At 39.4% G+C, this 20,804-nt stretch overlaps 1 protein-coding gene across 1 annotated transcript; it reads left to right on the top strand.

Moving 5' to 3' along the window:
* Positions 1 to 11: 11 nt before the first annotated feature.
* LOC145765394 (DNA-directed RNA polymerase II subunit RPB1-like) lies at positions 12 to 19,015 on the top strand. Its single transcript, XM_082577212.1, has 30 exons — positions 12 to 398; positions 3,249 to 3,364; positions 3,503 to 3,656; positions 4,130 to 4,293; positions 4,780 to 4,924; positions 5,065 to 5,208; positions 5,708 to 5,869; positions 6,066 to 6,215; positions 6,445 to 6,648; positions 6,921 to 7,033; positions 7,291 to 7,513; positions 7,849 to 8,058; positions 8,514 to 8,651; positions 8,741 to 8,866; positions 8,999 to 9,081; positions 9,175 to 9,295; positions 9,520 to 9,606; positions 9,772 to 9,907; positions 10,301 to 10,482; positions 10,775 to 10,948; positions 11,156 to 11,364; positions 11,776 to 11,878; positions 12,179 to 12,403; positions 13,964 to 14,165; positions 14,283 to 14,406; positions 14,526 to 14,655; positions 15,153 to 15,335; positions 15,562 to 15,783; positions 16,040 to 16,199; positions 16,526 to 19,015. The coding sequence occupies exons 1-30, from the start codon at positions 318 to 320 to the stop codon at positions 18,046 to 18,048; spliced, it is 5,994 nt and encodes a 1,997-aa protein (XP_082433338.1). The 5' UTR covers positions 12 to 317; the 3' UTR covers positions 18,049 to 19,015.
* Positions 19,016 to 20,804: the final 1,789 nt, after the last annotated feature.

The following is a 20,804-nucleotide window of genomic DNA, read 5'->3' as shown; positions in this document are numbered from 1 at the left end:
GGTGTCGCGCGGTTAGTACTTCTGAAAGAAGCAAAACTGCGCAAGTTTAATCAGCTGATTTTTATAAGCTTATATAAATAAAAATTAGCTTTTTAAAATAAACTGCACAGACTGCAAAGGGATTAGAAAGATTCAAATTTGTAAGTCTCCAGTCAAGAAAGACGTCAAGCTTTGCCGATAAGACCGGAAAAGTGAATAACTGGTGTCACTGTGACGTCATCGCCTGGCGGGCTTATAAAGCAAGCGCGCCTCTTGTGCTCACTCAAAAAGAAATTTACTGGAGAGCGCGGTGCACGTGTTGAAATTATCACAGCAACATGGCTCAGCTGACCGAATCCACGATTGAGCTGCGGAATGTCAAGCGCGTGCAGTTTGGCATTTTAAGTCCAGATGAAATAGTATGTGGTTTTATGTTTCATTTTTTATCTTAAATTCCATGTTCATCACCTTACAGTATACCTAAAAGCACACTCTCGCCATTAATCCTATTCTTTCTGCACATCATTCCACTTGAAGTCAATTTAAGACTTATTCCAATCAATGTAATGTTATCCTCAGTTAAATGTGTGAATTATTTTGTTAATATTGTTTTAAGCACTATAGTTAAGATAGAAATTAAAATATAAATAACACTTAAATTTGTGTTTTAATTTTTTTGGAATAATCCCTCAACCTGTGTTGCCAATTGCATAGCTGGGTACATTTATTATGGGTTTCAAATCAACCTATTGTTCAATAGATTAGAGTGTCGCTTTTATCAGCATGACCATTGCTTACTTCACAATGTAGATAGCCTACTAACGATCTGTCTTAGCTTGGTGCTGCGAGTTTGCTGTGGTAATGGCGGTTTGCACCAGCTTTCATAACATTGCTCCCTAGTCATGTGCTATGGCATATCACAGCCCATGACTATTCAGACAGCAAAACTTGTCATTTCTACATTGATTAAACGTCTTCAAACATTAATTTAGTATAGAAAAAGATGGGTTTTGCTGCATGTAGATAGGGAACAGTGTTTAAAAGCTAGTGCAAACCGCTATTACCACAGCAAACTCGCAGCATCAGGCAAAAACAGGTTGTTAGTAATCTATTCATTGTATTTCAAATGTTATTACTGGCTAATCAAGCATACATCGCAAATCCTTTTAAATGCTGATTTATATGTTATGTATAGTAGGCTACACAAAAACGTAACTTTGTGCATATAACTGCCACATCTTCAATGTCTTTCGTCTATGCCAACCTCATGTTAACAAAAGTACTGTATGCAAAACAAACAATCTTGCAATGTCTTGCATTATGGTGAAAGATATGGTTTTGTTGATTATAAATTGGCAGTGGCTATTTGACCGGCTCCGGCCTTTAAATCTGAAACACTATTTGACCGGTCATTTTTTTTTTTTTTTGAAAATTTTTTTTTGAAACGGAAAATTACCCAGAGAAATTCTCAAATTTAAGCAAATTAAAAAAACTCTAACTTTATTACTCACATTTGAAAAGACATAAAAAATTGCGCTGTAGGCAACTCAAATTAAAAATTGACTAAAGAAATGCACTTCGGGTCAAAATTTAGTTAAAAGAAAAAAAAAGAAAAAGAACGCATCCGTGTAGTATCGAACTCATTCCCTCTAGAGTGGGAGCAGGAGACGTATCGCACGCGCCACAGAACGTGTTGATTAAAACTGTCAAATTTACAGCTTATATAGGCGCTTCTCGTCTTTTGCTCTGAAAGAGAAAAAGAAAAAATAGTGACGTCATGACCGGTCAAATAGTGTTTCAGATTCAAAGACCGGAGCCGGTCAAATAGCCACTGTCTTATAAATTTCATTATGACAAGACTAAATGTTTTCCAATATCTGTGTATAAATTAAAAATACATTTAATAACTGATCTGTGTAACCTTTTACGATGTCCTTTAAAAATTGCTGATTACTATCATTATTAATGATAAAATTAAGTTTCTTAACAGTGTAAAATGGATTTGTCTTAATTTCATGGTCTAATAAACCAGCAAGCATTACAGGCCACTAACCCATGAAGCATTCGCAAAATGTTAACTTAAAGATAGTTCAAATCTTGACTGATTCTAATTTACACTTTTTCACACCCTGACTATGAGATATTCAATGATAAAAACAGTGATGCCACGCACTAGTCATACAATGAAAGTACTTAATGCATGACACCTTGCCATAGTAACGTACATTGTCAATTTTTTTCAAATCTTTACCTAGTAGCCTATTGAAGATTTTAGATTTAACTGTGAAAATGCAAGAAAGTTAAGCATTGCACCCACCCTTCAAGAATGTTATTTAATATCTTTCTGAAGTGCTGTCCCATGTTTTTAATTGGTGTTGAACTGACATTCTTTTGAGTGTCATAAGGATGCTCTTAGACATGCAACTGGCATTTTCACACTTCTGTGATCACAAATTGTATCATCACATCTCAACTTTTAATGGCATGACATATGGCATGTGTGAAGCTTGTTCAGGTAGCAATCAAGAAAATTAAGTATCTTCTGACTGGTGTCAAACCCACAACAATGCTTGATATGAACGACTCGGTTACATGTCTTGTAATGCAAAGAATTCTATTCTCACACGAGTCAGTTCAATCATATATAGCTAAATTTCGATCAGCTAGAAGCTAGATCATCTTCAGTTAAGCTTATTCAAATAGAATACTCGTGTGAGAATAAATTTCTTTGCATTGTTCAGGTAGCACATCTCCACTGTGTTAAGCAATCACAGCTACTTTTTTCATGGCTTCTTCTTCTACCATAACTGTCTGGTGTTGGGTGCTTGATGTAGATATGTTTCATTGAAATTTGGCGAAGAGTGTGATGAGGTTCATATGACATGCTATATAATTAGAACATGACACTCCATAATATGTAGGGCCAGTTTCCAATGATATACCTAACCAGGCATCAGCTATCTCTGTCTAATGGGTGCCCTATCATTCAACGCCAATATGAGAGAAGAAAAAGATTGTGTGATACAAATGAAAAAATTCAAGTTACATAGCATTTTATGAAACCAATGCAAAAAAGCATATTTCTACATTGGTTCAATGTCTGCAAACATTTCTATGGATCTGTTGATTCAAAGTTGGATATTAACTGACTAGGTGTTAAAATACAGAATTGTATTCCATACACTTACATCAGCTGCCTAAGATTCATCTCTTTTCATTGACTAGTGATATTCGTGTGCACTTTACTTACATATGTCCTTAAATTTCAGAAACGTATGTCTGTTACTGAAGGAGGCGTTCAATTTCCAGAAGTAAGTGAAGGTGGAAGACCTAAACTTTTGGGCTTGATGGACCCCAGACAGGGTGTAGTTGATCGAATGGCGAGGTGATTATGCTTTACTATTATTTTTTTTTTCAATTTAAAACAATAAGTTGTTGATGTTTTTATGTAACATTGGGAATTATACATATTACATGAGTAATGTAGGTTTACATTAAGTTGTTAATACAAACTACTTTTCAGGTGCCAAACTTGTGCTGGAAATATGACCGATTGTCCTGGTCATTTTGGTCATATCGAACTTGCAAAGCCAGTGTTTCACGTGGGATTTCTTACAAAATCTATAAAAGTTTTACGCTGTGTATGCTTCTACTGTTCAAAGCTATTGGTGGAAAAGGTATGAATGTTAATTGTTCGTTAGTCCTAGTTTTATCCGGCTGTGGGAGTCCAACAGAAAATACAATTATTTTATTCCGGACATGACAAAGAAGATTCCACTTTACAGCTTTTTACGTTTTGTATTACTTACAAAGGCAGATAGTTATGTAGTCAATTTTTCATGTTCTGTTATGCATTTTTTAATTGATATGTATATGTTCAACTATCTTGTGATTTGAGATTATTTAGAATCTTTGTGATGGATTGTCCTGTACTTGTAACCACTAACCAACCAGTATATATGCGATTTTGTCTGTGTATCATTTGTGTTTAAAGAAAGTCATGTTTACTTAAACTATATTGAGTGCTTTTTTCATTCATTATTTGACTGTTTACTGTGGGAATGCATGTAAAGTTTATAGCTTTTATTATAATTAATCAGTGCCTTTCTACATTGCCATTATTTTATTACATAATTTTCATTTGATTTAGGGAAACCCAAAAATCCGTCAGATTATGATCAAGTCAAAAGGCCAACCACGAAAGCGTTTGGCTCATGTTTATGAACTATGCAAAGGTAAAAATATCTGTGAAGGAGGTGAAAACATGGATAACACCTTTGATGTTCAGCAAAGAGATGAAGAAGAACCAAGAAAGTAAGAAAAGTCAACATTTTAAATTAAACAATTTAAGTTACCAACGGTTGTTTCATGACTTAACCTCATAGCGCATGGCACTTTGTTGCATGTTATACGCAATGTAGATTTTTGAGGAGTACTTTGACTTTGAAGGAGTAGGATTAATCTTTGTGAAAAAATAAAATAAAAAATAACCAAAATAACCCAAATAATTATTTCCAATTGCCCTTTATATCTCACTGTCCAAATCTGCGACAAGTTGTGCTGCTCAATATTCATTAGTTGGACTATAATTCCCAAATTAAAGATCTCAAAACTTGACTTTTATACTTGGGTATTACATGATTTTTCATGAGTATCATATATATATGTTTACGCATTACCTTGGCAGAAATGGAAATTGTAAATATTTGGTTGGTTGTTCATGGAAATAAGAAATTTGTATCAGTAGCCATCAATTTATTTGCAATTGCTTTGTAAAAATATCTCATCTTTTCAATCCAGGGTAGGCCATGGCGGATGTGGCCGATATCAGCCTAAAATTCGAAGGCAGGGGATGGATTTATTTGCTGAATGGAAACACATCAATGAAGATTCCCAAGAGAAAAAAATTGTAGTTTCTGCTGAACGTGTTCACGAAATATTTAAGGTAAATAACAAAATCAAAAATTTACATTTTATTGCCTTAAATAACAATGATGGTAATATTTGCATTTCTGTACTCGGCCTTTGTCAAAACACTGTATACCTTTGAAAAAGAATTTCTTTATGAAATTATTTATCTTCCAGCGTATCTCTGATGAGGAATCTGATATTCTGGGAATGGATCCTCGATTTGCTCGTCCAGAATGGATGATAAACACTGTGCTCCCTGTTCCTCCTCTATGTGTCCGGCCCTCTGTTGTGATGGGAGGTGGAAGTGCTAGGAGTCAGGTAAGCATAACATACTTGGAGCTGGATTTTGTAAAGATGTAATTAGAAGTCATAAAATATGATTCCAAGAATGTTAACATCACTGTCTACCTATACGATTTAACGTCTCTTGTTTCCCGTATTGCGAGGATTGGATGCCAATTGCCAACGAATCTCTGTTTTGTCTGACGGCATTTCTCCATGCCACCAGGTCCTAAGGGTCGATTGAAACAACATCTTCCAGTCGCAGATCTTTCCGAATGTTGTCGATTCAATGCTTCTTCTGACATCTTCGAGGGTTATTCCCATGGAGTTTTCCATGCATTGCACGTGTACGTACCAACGTAGCCTTCTCCTGACATCTTTAGGCTGATGGATGCCAAGCCTGGATCTCAGCTCTACAACTAACAAAATGTTGAAAAACGTCTATTAGAATAAACAAGTGTCCAAATCAAAGAATTTTCTTGATTTTTTTAAAAGTATTAATTTGATTTTGTAAGAATACCTGCATTATTTTCAGGATGATTTGACTCACAAACTTGCTGACATCATCAAAGCAAATCAGCAGCTTAAACGCAACGAGCAAAATGGCACTGCGGCGCACATCATCCTCGAAGACGTCAAACTTCTGCAATACCATGTCGCTACACTGACTGACAATGACATGCCTGGAGTGCCAAAAGTATGCCAAATGATGTTTTGAATTTTTTTACCTGAAAATATACATTTTAATGTATGGATTGTGTTAGTGTAAGATACATTTTAATGTAGAACTTTAAGATATGGTGCAGCCCAACATGCAGTATAATTTACTATGTACTGTTTTGTTGTAATCATTACCTGCTTTTAGTTTTACTACTTTTGTTTCATGTTTATAGGCATTACAAAAATCTGGACGTCCGTTGAAGTCTATAAAACAGAGATTGAAAGCCAAAGAGGGTCGCATTCGAGGAAACTTGATGGGAAAGCGTGTCGATTTTTCAGCTCGTACGGTTATTACTCCTGATCCCAATCTCAAAATTGATGAGGTAATACAGAATATGCCGGTCACAGCGCCGGTGCATTTACCGAGCAACGAGAAAGAACGTAGTTCAATCTATTCATGAAAAAAGAAGTACTTACCGGATGTGAAAATGCTAAATACTTTTGTTGGTTCTCATGCCATATAAAAAGATTATGAATTCCAAAATTCTTTACATCATTGTATACGTAAGTTTTATATATATTACAAACTATGCAACTCACTCTACTTTGCAGGTTGGAGTGCCACGGTCCATCGCGTGCAATCTCACTTATCCAGAGATTGTGACTCCTTTTAACATCGACCGCATGCAAGAGCTCGTGCGAAGAGGCAACAACCAATATCCAGGAGCTAAATACATTATAAGGGACAGTGGTGACAGAATTGACTTGCGCTACCACCCCAAACCATCCGACTTGCATTTGCAAGTGGGCTACAAGGTAAGTTTAAACCACTTATGAACATAGAGCTTCAGAACAGAGTTTGTCTTGTTGAGTGTTGACTGTACGACAAGCACATAAAGCCGAGTAACGCAACCAGACTTAACACATTTACGTTTATTTTTAATACTGAGAAAAAAACTACTTCAAAAGAAATTTGATATTGAACGTTTTTAGTGACACTTATGAACAGTTTCATATCAACCACCATCTTGGTTTTTGTGGTATGAACTTGTGTAAAAGTGATATGATACGACAAAGATTTTTTGTAGGTTGAAAGACACATCAAGGATGGCGATGTGATTGTGTTCAATCGTCAGCCAACTCTTCACAAAATGTCTATGATGGGTCACAAAGTCCGTGTGCTGCCCTGGTCAACTTTCAGGTATTTGCACTGCCAGTTGTATTCACGATTTTGCGTTGCAACTTTTAAAAAAAGTATCAAGCAAATACGTTACATCACAATTGAAATTGATGTGTAGTTAAAACTTCCGAAACGTGATGTTTGTCTTAAAAAAACTAAATCTTTTTGGATTTGTAAGTAAATTAATGCAAATTCCGATTGTTTCTTTGTTTTTTTTTTCTACAACACAGTTTTTTTAAATTTTAGATTGGGACAACAACCTTACCTTTTCGTTTCAGATTGAATCTTTCCGTGACCACGCCGTACAACGCTGACTTTGACGGTGACGAGATGAATCTGCACGTCCCGCAGAGCATGGAAACGAGAGCGGAAATCCTGCAACTCGCCATGGTGAACAGAATGATCATCACGCCACAAAGCAACCGCCCGGTCATGGGCATCGTACAAGACACGCTCACAGCGGTCCGTAAAATGACAAAGCGAGATACGTTCATTGACAAGGTATTGACTGATTTACTTGTACCAGAACTAACGTTATTACTTTTTAGCTACGAGTGAACAATTTCTGTCGTAATTGAACATTTGGTGACTTTTTTACGATGTAATGCTGTCAAGTAGCACCATTTTGACAATACTGTAAAATTCAAGTGGACCGTCACGTCGAGTGGATTACAAAAAAGTGATGAATTAGCGAACTAACTAATTGTGTAAACAGGTCAAAACTATAGCGACTTCTGTTGGGGCCAACAAAAATGTGACCAATAAGGCGAACTGACGAATTAGACAAATTCTAATATATGTACAAGATTTAGATTTGTTTTAACATTGCATTGCAGCCAAACTTTATGAATCTTCTCATGTATTTGGGTGACTGGGACGGCTCTTTGCCTCAGCCTGCTATTCTCAAGCCTAAACCTTTATGGACGGGAAAGCAGTTGTTTTCCCTGATCATTCCTCCCGGAATCAATTGCATCCGTGCCCACAGCACTCATCCGGACGGAGAAGATTCCGGGCCTTACAAATATATATCACCGGGAGACACGCGGGTAGGCTACCGAAAATCTTTTTGTTTTTTAGTCCCAGGTGTTTACAAACATTTCTTTTCAAAGATTTTAGTTGTCTTTAGTTTAAACATTAGCATTTAGCTTTATGGTTGCACTACCACTACTACATTACTGCCTTTGCAATTATTATTATAAATTGGTCACTTCAAAAAAATATGTCTTATTAGCTCAATTTGTCGTATCCTACTAAAAAAAATTATCTTAGCTTATATTCAGACAAATAGAGGTTATGTTGTACCTTTAAAATTACTGCACCAAATTAATTTTGAAGTCTGTTTTAAGAAACCTTGTATTTCTTTTGACATTTTACAAAAGAGGTGTTTAAAGAGGAAAGATGTTGATTGATTATTTTAACTTTGAATTGTTTTGACTTGACAATTGTAGTGGAGATACACAGACAATGTTTCTACAGTACCTCAGTGCAAACACTCTTGCAGGTCCTTGTCGAGAACGGTATTCTACACAGTGGGATTGTTTGCAAAAAGACGCTCGGTGCATCTTCTGGATCACTTTGTCACGTGGTAGCTCTTGAAAAATCTCCTGAAGTTTGTAGAGAATTTTACAGCAACATTCAGGTAATAATATGCAGCGTAGTATGACTCTTCAGAATTTTGATGCTTGTTTATCTGACAACAATGCTGAGTCATACTTTTTCTTCTTGCAGACGGTTGTCAACAATTGGCTTATGGTTGAAGGCCATTCTATTGGCATTGGTGATACAATTGCTGATGCTCAGACTTATCAAGACATTCAAAATCAGATTCGAAAAGCTAAACAAGAGGTTATTGAGGTGAGACAAAGATTTTTTATATATTTATTTTTATAAACTCTATTTTGTTTGCAAAGCATTATGTACTGTTTTTTTTTTTTCAACTTCTAAAACATACACTGCAGCGATTAAATTGATTCTATTTTATTTAAGGTCATCGAAAAAGCCCACAAAGAAGATTTACAACCTACACCTGGCAACACTTTGCGACAGACTTTTGAAAATCAAGTCAACAGGTACAGTTGCTGTTTTTGTCAACTTTGCATCTTTTGCATCATTCTTTCTGTATATTACAACGTTCAGCTTAAAGCAAAAAATTCAATTTTCAGAATCCTGAACGACGCCCGAGACAAGACAGGCTCCTCTGCTCAGAAGTCCTTGTCTGATTTCAACAACTTCAAAGCTATGGTGGTCGCCGGCTCCAAAGGGTCGAAAATCAACATTTCTCAGGTATGTTTTACATCTTGAACTACACCGCGTTGAAAAAGTGGCAAAGTTGCTCCGAAAATATTTGAGAAATGAACATTGTTGAGTCGTGTAATCACAAAATATAAGCATTGGTGGCTTTTAAAGTTTCATAATTTCCTAATTGGGAACATGCTTGTAGTGCAATTTAAACCGTTCTTTTAGAGCGAGTTCATTTTTTTTCAATAAATTGAACTTGGCATTTCTAGGTTATCGCCGTGGTAGGCCAACAGAACGTGGAGGGAAAGCGAATTCCCTTCGGATTTCGACACAGGACCCTTCCCCATTTTATTAAGGTCAGTTTCATGGCTTATACGCAAAAGAATTCTCATCAAGAAAACCAGTCCCTTGTAACGTCTGCAGACTGTTTCACTGGCCTGGGGTTATATCTCTTGTATCTGTATAATATATAAACGCTAACAGTGATATTAATCTATCTTCTTGCAATGTTCGATTTTCAGGACGATTATGGTCCAGAAGCTCGTGGCTTTGTGGAGAATTCTTATCTCGCTGGCTTGACTCCAACGGAGTTCTTTTTTCACGCCATGGGAGGAAGAGAAGGGTTGATTGACACTGCTGTGAAGACTGCCGAAACAGGTTAGTGCGTTTATTTATTTTTTATGTTTATCTGTTTGGACGAAGAGCTCGTCTTTCAGTTCCATTCTAAAAAATTTATACGTGCTTTTTGTTTCAGTATATTTTAAGCCTATACGGCATGCACCCTCTGTACGGTTGTCAAATAAATGGACAAAATTGCTTTCTTGTGATTGTTGAACAACAGGTTATCTCGGTTGTATAGCCGAGTGGTGACAGCGCTGGTTCGGCACTCGAAAGGGCGCCGGTTCGACACCGCTCAAGACCATGCGGCTTTGTCTTTAACACAGGATACGAAGATGGTCTTCTTAGCCTTCCCGTTGTATTAATCTAAATCTTCAACCATTGGGCGTAAGCCTGGTTGCGAAAAACAACCTGTTCATTTGCTTGTGGTAGGTTATATCCAACGTCGATTGGTCAAGGCTATGGAAGCTGTCATGGTCCGCTATGATGGCACCATTCGTCAGTGCAATGACTACATGATTCAGCTATGCTACGGTGAAGACGGGCTGGCCGGCGAGAAAGTCGAGTTTCAAAACCTGGCAACCCTCAAACCCAGTCACAAATCATTCGAAAAGGTGATTTCTTTCAGCCTGTGTTAATAGTGTGGAATGTTCAAATCTTGCTGCTTTACCGGAGAGCAATACTGTTGCCACCACGATAGCTAATACGCTACCACCATTTCAGTCTGTACATTCCGTGTAAGGTTTAAAAAAAACAATTCACTCTACAGTACTAAGAATTCAACTGAAGCTTTTTAAAATCACAAAAATGTTTGTGTTTTGTGGCATTTCACAGTGTTGCTGTTTGCATTGTGTGTGAAGTAGGCGAGAAGTAATTTCTGTTGAATATTCAATTAACATTTTTCAGAAATTCCGCTTCGACTACACCAAAGAACGTTATATGCGACGTTGCTTGACTGAAGACGTCGTGCGTCAGATCCAGACTGACGTTTCCATTCAACGTGAACTCGAGGCCGAGTTCGAACAGCTGCAGCAAGATCGCGAAAACATCAGAGCGATTTTTCCAACGGGAGACAGCAAGGTGTTTTTTGCTACAGTAATCCGTACGCATTATTCAACTGCATAAAATGCGCATAAAAATATATAATAAGCCCATAAAATGCAGTTTTTTATGTGCGCTGTTAATCGGCAAGATGTTTAATCTGTTGTGCCTTTAACTGCTTTGCAAAGAAGACGTTGTTTTAACGTCTCTTAAGCTTTCAAAATTCATTGAAATGTATTTTTTTAGGTTGTCTTGCCAGTCAACCTCAGCAGATTGATCTGGAATGCTCAGAAAGTCTTCCACGTTGACTTGAGGAGTCCGTCCTTTCTCAACCCCAATCGTGTCATAGAAGGTGTAAGAGATCTGAGTAAAAAGCTTGTGATCGTATGCGGCGAGGACCGTTTGAGCAAAGAAGCCCAAGCCAATGCCACTCTGTTGTTCAACGTACATTTGAGGTAAGTCTAGTGGACTTGTCAACCATAGCAGAGCCTGCAAATGACGTGACTCTGAACTGTAGTCTTCGTTTCAAAGTACTGCCATATGCTATTATTTTTTGTGTAGTGGTGGTATAACAGTACATTTCTTATGTATGTATGAGCAGGGCCGCTGAGAGAATAATTTGGGCCCGGTACCAATGAGATCCTTGGGGCCTAAGTCAAGACAAATTAAAGAAAACACTTTTAAGATTATTCTTCAACCACTCCATCCAATGAAAACGCGGTGGTTTCTTCAAGTTCCCTGGCCCTTTTGAAGGGTTGCAGATTCCTAAATTTATCCTGGGTCGAAACGTACCCCCTGTCAACGCTACTATGTATGAGGGTTTTTGGCTTTGTCGTCTTCGATTCATCCCATTGTCGTTTATGCAGATCCACACTGTGCTCTCGAAGAGTAGCCGACGAATTCCGTTTGTCTCCTGAAGCATTTGAATGGATTCTCGGTGAAGTAGAAACAAAATTTCAACAAGCCCAGGTAATGGTGTGGAAATATCATCGTCATAAATGGCAATAGGATATTCTATTTGTATAAGATTGTACCTGATAATTACATCCTAAAGAAATCCGGCATAACGCGTATTTTTGCTGTCTGATTTGATTGCTATTATAATAAGTGCAAATATATTGCGTTAAATACATTTACTAGCAGCTGCTACATTGCATTTGTGGAATGTTAACGTATCGACGTGCTGCTGTCATTAAAACTATACCTGCAGTTTTGTTTTGCTTAAAACTCCTCTTTCTGTTCGCTATTATATCTTTGTACTTTCTTTAGGTTCATCCTGGAGAAATGGTGGGTGCCCTTGCTGCGCAGTCTCTCGGTGAGCCTGCCACACAGATGACTCTCAACACCTTCCACTACGCTGGTGTGTCTGCTAAGAACGTCACTCTCGGTGTGCCTCGTCTTAAGGAGTTGATCAACGTGTCGAAAAAGCCGAAAACCCCGTCGCTTACCGTCTATCTTGTTGGCCTGCCCACCAGAGATGCTCAACGTTGCAAGGTTAGTACTGACCCGGGTTTTAATCCCACCATGAACAACTCTTTTTTTCATTTTATTTGTCATTTATCGAATCCAGCCTCTGTTGATTTCGTTTAGATGGACAGGAAGCGAAAAAGAAAGCTCTCGATAGCTATTGAACCGGCATCCTTTCGAGTGTCAATCACATGCTCAGTCCTCGAAATTAGCGGCGGCACACGGCAATTGCCGTGGTAAATGCCGCCGCAAACGTCATAATGGCCATTCTGCTACGGCAATAAAAATGCCGTCGCAAAATGATCACTTAATTCGGACAAAAATTATTCAAAATTTCTTCCTGTTTGATTTACTCGCAGCGTGAGTTTAATCAGCAGAAACATCGCACCAAGACCTCACCTCGGACTATTTACTTGCTGTGAACACTCACACAGTCTTCGAAATTAGCATATTTTTACTTCGCAAAAACGTTGACGAGGTCAAACGGCAAAAGTTGAAATTGCCTCGGCAATTGCTGTGAACGTTTATTACGAAAAAATTGTACCAAAACATGTAAAACGAGAAAAGAAAAAATTAATCGAATAGTCTATGACGACCGCACGGTTTGATTTGTTGTGATGTAATAATACCAAAAGCAGCGATCAACGCGATACGCACGCTGTTACGGTGATTCACGCTATAACTTATTGGGAGGGAAAAGGAAGTTAATTTTGGGTTGATTCAACGTTCGAGTCAGCACAAATCGATTTAAGTTTCCCGGCGAGTTATATCGCGTAACAACAATGCCCAATAAGATATTTACGTTTGTTTTACATTAATTCGACATCTAGCGACGTTAAATTATCATGAAATAACGTTAATTGCTCAATCAGGTACCGATAATAAATCAATAGCTCCCTGCGAGAAGATTGCCTCGATTTACGTATACAGTACACTAACATAATTTCGGCACAATTAGGATACTGCGAGCAACACAAAGTCTGTTAGATAAAGAACTAGTCAGAATCGGAATCATCGGAGGATGAGGTTGTCGCGTCGTCACTGGAACACTTGAAGACGCAAAACTGCCGTTCATGAACGCGCGATGCCATATGATCGGAAGCATTACTTTTCTTTACTGCCAAAGAACCATTTATCCAATTTCGTACCACTTTTATATTCGCAACGACACCGGTCAAAAATAAGCATTCGATGAAAGAATAACTTTTGCGTAACAATTAAGCCAGTATTTATCAGGTTGCAAACTTTTTACATTTCACAAGAGCATTGTCAGCGTATAAAATAGCTTGCCTGATGCTCTGGGCTACCGCCGTGTGACACACGATGAAGAAGAAGCGCAGAAAATTTCTTTTGATTAAAGCCTACGGCAATTGCCGCCGTAACCCAAGGTTTGTTGATTTGGCAACAGCAATGTTTTTGCCGTGGTAGATGGAAGCTAATTTCGAGGGCTGCATGCTCTATCCATTCGGCCACGTTGTTACCTTTATCGTGCGATCATGTCACTCACAGCAAGTGTCCACCATTTGCTCGGCTCTGCTGCAATGCATTTTTCTTCACCTTAATTTAACTCATTTTTACATTTTTTAGGATGTCCTGTGCCGTCTTGAACACGCCACTTTGCGGAAGGTGACGGCAAACACTGCCATCTATTACGATCCCGATCCGATGAACACGGTCATCCCAGAGGACCAAGAATTCGTCAACGTTTACTACGAGATGCCCGATTTTGACGTCACTAGAATTTCGTCGTGGCTGCTTCGAATTGAATTGGACAGAAAAAGAATGACTGGTATGACAAGAAGAGCTTGTTTGTTCTATTGTGTTGACACAGTGTGTGTGTAACTGAACACGATTTCTCGTTTGAATGTGTTGGTTCCTGTTTTAAAAGCTAAAGTGAATTTTCCAGACAAGAAATTGAGCATGGAACAGATTGCGGAGAAGATAAGCGCTGGGTTCGGTGATGACTTGAATTGCATCTTCAATGATGACAATGCAGAAAAACTCGTGCTGCGAATCAGAATTATGAACAGGTACAGAAATACAGATCTCAACAACAAACTTTGCTTTCCAAGAGTCCTGTAGCTTTTAATGGCTCCGTGACTTCTGCACGACCATGAAATGATTTTCAGTAAAACTTTACTACTTTCAGTGAGGAGCAGAAGACGGAAGAAGACACTGAAGAGCAAAGTGACAAAATGGAAGATGACGTTTTCCTTCGTTATATTGAAGCCAATATGCTGACAGATATGACACTGCAAGGAATCCCACAAATTGCCAAGGTGAACTTTAACTTAACACGTTAGTAGAAGATTTTTTTTCTGATGTCCGTACCTTTACTACTAGCATGTCTTAGATTCTTAGAACTTAGATCACAAGACCAGAAATTCTCTGTCCTCTAGTGGCATTTCTGTGTGGTAAGCGGGCCACACATTTTAGACCAGTTCCCAAGCTGTGGTACGCGTATTGGTATGGTATGCGAGACTCACTTAAGTAGACAATAGTTTTTAAATAAAATCATAGAATAGAAAGAAAAGTATGCCTGAAAGCTAAATTTTTCGAACGAAGCAGGTTTACAAAAGCATCATAACGTATATAAAAAAATTCACAAAGTTCAGGCCCAAATTCGGTGCCATTTTTCCAACTTGTACCCAGTCCATTACAAAGCCTCTTAGTGTAATCGGAACAAACATGGTTAGTCCTGTATTAAGAAAGATCTCTGCCCCGGAATACAATCCACTTCAGCTCAATATCTAAGTATCCTAACAATTTATTTCAGGTTTACATGCATTTGCCGAAAGAGGAGAGCAAGAAACGGATCGTTATCACCAAGGAAGGCGAATTTAATGCTGTCCAGGACTGGATCTTAGAAACTGACGGAACGGCATTAATGCGGATTCTATCGGACCGAGATATTGATCCTGTACGGACAACGTCCAACGATATTTGTGAAATCTTTTCGGTGAGTTTTCTCCTGTTTTTCAAGCTATGGAATGTAGAATTTGATTTTTTTTTTACTATTGAACCAAAAACATTTGTTAAATTACTCAAATAACCTAGAAAATAATCTCATTAACAATAACCCCAACTCTTCATCAATCTAACTATTTCAAATTTATTCCTCTGTTTTTTCTTACAGTATCTCAAGTTATAAATTTTACTAAACATTTACTTGATTCTTTCCCCAGGTACTCGGGATCGAAGCTGTCCGTAAAGCATTGGAAAGGGAAATCAATCACGTCATATCTTTCGACGGCTCCTATGTCAACTACAGGCATCTCGCCATGTTGTGTGAAGTCATGACCTCAAAAGGTCATCTCATGGCGATCACACGTCATGGAATAAATCGGCAGGAGACTGGCGCCCTCATGCGCTGTTCTTTTGAAGAAACTGTCGATATTTTAATGGAGGTGGGAGTTATTTTTTAATGGCGGATTAAGTTTGATAATTCAACCTGTATTTTTAATCATAACAGCTGAATTCATTCACAGATTACCAGTGGATTTGGGTTGTCAGTAACTTACCGCTGAAAAAGTTTAATAGCGAATCTTTTAACTTTTTCCTTTGAAGCAATTGCCAAAGAAACAGGTTGAAATATTCTCTAACTTTTCTCTACGTTTTAATTGTTAGTAATAAAATGAACCAATTTCACGTGTTTCTGTGAAGGCGGCGTCTTCCGCTGAAACCGACACAATGTGTGGAGTGTCGGAGAACATCATGCTTGGCCAGATGATGCCTGGAGGGTCTGGTTGTTTTGGGTTGTTGCTTGACGCTGAGAAGTGCAAACATGCCATGGAAATTCCAACCAATATTGGGGGCGTTGGTGGTAAGTAGCAAGCAAAAGTTGCAATTTTTTTCACTTGTTTTCTGCTTACGGGTAGCTTCAATTCCAAGTACCTTGAGAAGTAGTTTAGAATAGTTTTGATTTGAGTACATTACTGAAGCAGCGATTCTGTCCACTAACCATACTAAGTCACTATACCTTTGTTATTTAAAAATTAAGATTTATCTATATTTCATATTTTTTCATATTCACCGGATTAAAACTGGACTACTACTACGTACCACTACTAAGTATCACGTATATAATATATATGCGGATCCCGCAAACGAGTTCAAGGGGCTGGTTAATTGACTTATTTAAATTTACAGGTACTGGCATGTTCTTTGGCTCCATGGCATCTCCAAGTTCAATGTCTCCAACCAGAACCCCATGGAGCGGAGGAGCTACTCCTGGATTTGGTGGTTCATATACTCCGGGTGGTTTTGGATCAGGAATGACTCCCAGCGCGGCTTCCTTTTCTCCTGCTCCAACAGATGGATCTGGATTTTCACCTGGATACAGTCCCGCATGGAGTCCGGCGCAATCACCCGGACCTGCGAGTCCCGCATCTCCCTACATTCCTTCTCCGAAAGCTTCAGGAATGTCTCCGAGCTACTCTCCTGTATCACCTGCGTATGAACCAGGGACTCCCGGAACCCCACAAAGCCCAAAATACAGCCCAGGGTACAATCCAACAAGCCCAAATTACTCACCAACTTCTCCACGTTACTCCCCAACGAGCCCCGGTTACAGTCCCACTTCCCCCTCATATTCACCCACTTCGCCCAGCTACAGCCCAACATCGCCTTCCTATTCCCCAACCAGCCCATCGTACTCACCCACTAGCCCCAGTTATAGCCCCACATCTCCCAGTTATTCGCCAACATCACCCAGTTACAGTCCTACGTCTCCAAGCTACAGCCCAACATCACCCAGTTATTCTCCAACTAGTCCAAGCTATTCTCCTACATCGCCATCCTACTCCCCTACAAGTCCTTCGTACTCCCCTACGTCCCCGAGTTACAGTCCCACTTCCCCATCTTATTCACCCACCAGTCCCTCATACTCCCCAACAAGTCCAAGTTATAGTCCCACAAGCCCATCGTATTCTCCAACAAGTCCATCGTACTCTCCAGCAAGCCCGAGCTATTCTCCTGCATCTCCAAGTTACAGTCCTGCTTCGCCAAGCTACTCACCATCCAGTCCAAAGTATTCTCCAACTAGTCCTTCTTACAGTCCTGCTTCTCCTGAATACAGCCCATCAAGTCCGAAATACGCTCCTTCTTCTCCTTCATACTCTCCATCGTCCCCGTCCTACAGTCCATCTTCACCAAACTATTCGCCATCTAGTCCAAAGTACTCTCCTTCAAGTCCACAATACACGCCTGCCAGCCCGAAGTACTCCCCCTCAAGCCCGTCTTACTCTCCAGCAAGTCCGGCGTACTCTCCTGCATCTCCAAGTTATTCACCATCTAGTCCTGGAGCTGGACCTGGATATTCTCCAAGCAGTCCATCCTATTCACCGACCAGCCCATCTTACTCACCAGCTAGCCCATCTTATTCGCCAGCTAGTCCTCACTACACTCCCACGAGTCCCACTTACACTCCAGGAGGAGACATGTCTCCATCGTCTCCTAGTTACAGCCCTACGTCACCGGGTGGTGCAAGTCCAGCCAGTCCATCATACAGCCCCAGCAGCCCGTCTTACAGTCCTGCCAGCCCCATGTATTCACCAACGAGTCCAGGATACAGTCCTTCTAGTCCTGGTTACAGTCCGACTTCTCCTGGATACACTCCAAGCACCCCGGGAACAGGCCAGTATACTGTCAATGATGACAGCGATGAGGATTGAACATTCTAGAAATTGAGATTGACAAAAGTGCCTCTCATCTGTATGCTACTTCAAGAAATTCGTACTCTCTATAACTCAGTAATATGACTTCGGTTGGGTGATTGTGTATTGTGTATATTCGTTTTGTGTGGTCGTTAAAACCAAAGCGTTGTATTGCAATTTTCTCATGCACAGTGCGGTTGTTTTTAACGATATCCTTCAATTTTTTGGCAATCCACTTTGGCATGTACAAAGCATGGAACTTTTGCATTTAGACTTTCGTGCTGTGTCTTGGCGCATTGTCGCAAATTATCAGACATTTGTGTTTGGATAAAAAAACAAGTATATGTCCGCAATATTTAACGTCTGCAGACGTTGAATCAAAGTAAAAATGCAATAATTTTCTGACCAAGTCTATCACTTGTTCATCGAAATATCAATCACAGGCTTAAACTTTCATTGCTCAGTTAATTTGAAGTTATTTATTTAGATAAAAGGATGCATGGTAATAGTTTGGTTTCACGCTCATCCTGGGTTTTTATAGGACAACTATGGTTTGAGCAAAACAAAAACAAAAAAAACGAAAAAATACAAGCTATGGTTGGCCCGTGCATTGATACGCTCAGCTGTTTAAAGCTAAGCGCTAATATTGTTGGATTGAAATGATGCTATTTTCAAACTAAACAAAGAAAAAATCCCCTCACTAAAGAAGACGCTTTCGCTTATTTGGCTGTTTGCTTTTGTAAGCTTTGTGTCAATAGAATGTTGATAATAGTATATTTTGCATCTAAACTATGTAAACTTTGTTTGAAACACGTCTGAGATTGTAATAGCTTTGTGTAGTTTTGCTGCTGCTGTTGGTGTCTTCAATTGTGGATGCACAATAGCCAAATAATCCGGTACCAATACAGCGTTAAATTAACCCATCTGACATGTAGGCCAATGCCACAGTTTTGAGTTTTTTACATTAAAAGTTCTTTCCAGCATTTGTGTTCGTGTTTTATGATTGAAAAGTCGTAGCCTCAGCTTTAACATAACACTACAGTATATTTTTCAGCCATACGGGTTATTTACAAACTGTTTCAGCACTATTACCCCAAAGCCTGTTTACTTCTTCATCGTGTGTCATACTGCCGTAGCCCAGTGGATCACGCAAGCTCTTGCTCTGTCGTTGAACTCGTCCAATCTTGTGCAGAGCACGTTGGAAAATTAGGGCTGTGCTATTTCCTTTGCAACGTAATGATAATTATGTGTGTACTCAGGGGCGCAACTAGGGGGCTGTTTAGTCGGCATGACAGCCCCCTTTAAGATTTGCAACTTAAACCAATTTTATAATTTTGGTATCAAAAAGTCGACAATTAAATTTTCTGTACAATCTTGTCAAACTTGACGTGTATCCAGGCCCTAAGCTTGTGTGTGAACTACTTTTTAAAATGTGGGCCTGGAGAGCAAACAATTTGCTGCCTACTTTCGAAAGCGCGGGAAACTTTTTTTGAGAGTGAGCACAGAGCGAAAACGGTCGCTTTGCAGTTCGCACATCACAGAATTGGATCATTGCGCTGTCAATTTACACTAGGCTAATATTCTAACAATCTAACTGTGATATATCCGCTTCTACAAATAATAATTGTTAGTTTTCTCTCTCGTTGCCGACCCCTTTTGATTTTTTCTAGTTGCGCCGCTGTAGTGTACTGTTGTTATATGGCGCTGTGTTTATCGCAGATATGCGTTGCTTCTCAGTGCTTTATAAAGCAGTCAGTGCAGCCGTATATAGAGGCTCAACCGAGTACATGATAAGTCAACTCTCGTTGCCCTGCCAACCGTCAGGACCGAGAGAAAGGTTTGGTTGGTTTCGAATCTTTATCCTCGGACTGACAAAGCCATGATAGGTTATTCGTGGTAGTTTTGCATAGCTGTAGGTGGAGGCTTTTGACGCAGGACCGGTTACCGAGATCGGCAAAGTGAAGTTTTCGGATTGTTGAAGTGTTGCTGCCGGGGAATTATTCCATCCATTACGTACCGCCGAATGGAGAACAATCCTAAGAATGCGTTGCTTAAGCGGACACCTCAAAAGTCGAACCAGCGCCGCTTGATTTTGAAGCTTCACGAAGTCACACGCCAACCAACTGAGCTATTGGTGTGGACTAAGAAAGTGGCATAGTAACAAATAGCATAGGAATCGTTTTGTTCTTGAAGGCAAGGGGTTGCTTGGAATTGCCAGAAGAGAAAACTTTTCGCTGCCACTCATGTTTGCCCCCTGACCAGAAGAATGAACATTTGCTTGCTTTTCTTTCTTCCTGTGCTCTCCTGAGACTCATAGTCTTTTTTGGAAGCAACTGTCAGAAGAGTCCAGTCTCATCAAGGTTGACGTTGTCTGCGGAGAACTGCCAGAGTAAGGGCTGGAGAACCTGCTGTTGCCACTCAAGAATTTGCGAATCCACTGGACATTCGACTCCTTCACGTGGCATAGTAGCGAGATTAAGGGGTGGCACAGGAAATTTATTTTCTATTGAATTGTGTTGGGATGATCAAATGTGGTAAAACAGCGAGAATGGCTGTACGTAAATCTATTCCGTTGCTGAATGCCAAGCAGCAATAAGATTCAGTACCAATTTTAAAAAGTTTTTGGTATGTTCCAACATCGTTGGTATGTTCCGACAGGGCATCGAACCCAAGTCAACCAATTTAGAAGCGGATATAGCCTACTAACCAATAACTCAGTGGTTCTTAACGTGGCGGCACGCCCCCCTTGGGAGGCCCAAAGTGCTAGGCTGTTG

The sequence above is a fragment of the Aplidium turbinatum genome, chromosome 2 (assembly GCF_918807975.1).
Source record: "Aplidium turbinatum chromosome 2, kaAplTurb1.1, whole genome shotgun sequence".
NCBI lineage: Eukaryota > Metazoa > Chordata > Ascidiacea > Aplousobranchia > Polyclinidae > Aplidium > Aplidium turbinatum.
The sequence above is the reverse complement of the archived record's forward strand: the minus strand, read 5'-3'. Positions and strand labels throughout refer to the sequence as shown.

What these genes read in the sequence shown, in the direction of transcription:
- LOC145765394 (XM_082577212.1), top strand. Translation starts at nt 318, where the DNA reads ATGGCTCAGCTGACCGAATCCACGATTGAGCTGCGGAATGTCAAGCGC. An exon ending in ACATGCCTGGAGTGCCAAAA is followed by an intron (nt 5,870 to 6,065) that starts GTATGCCAAATG and finishes TCATGTTTATAG; the next exon opens with GCATTACAAAAATCTGGACG. An exon ending in GTCACAAATCATTCGAAAAG is followed by an intron (nt 10,483 to 10,774) that starts GTGATTTCTTTC and finishes AACATTTTTCAG; the next exon opens with AAATTCCGCTTCGACTACAC.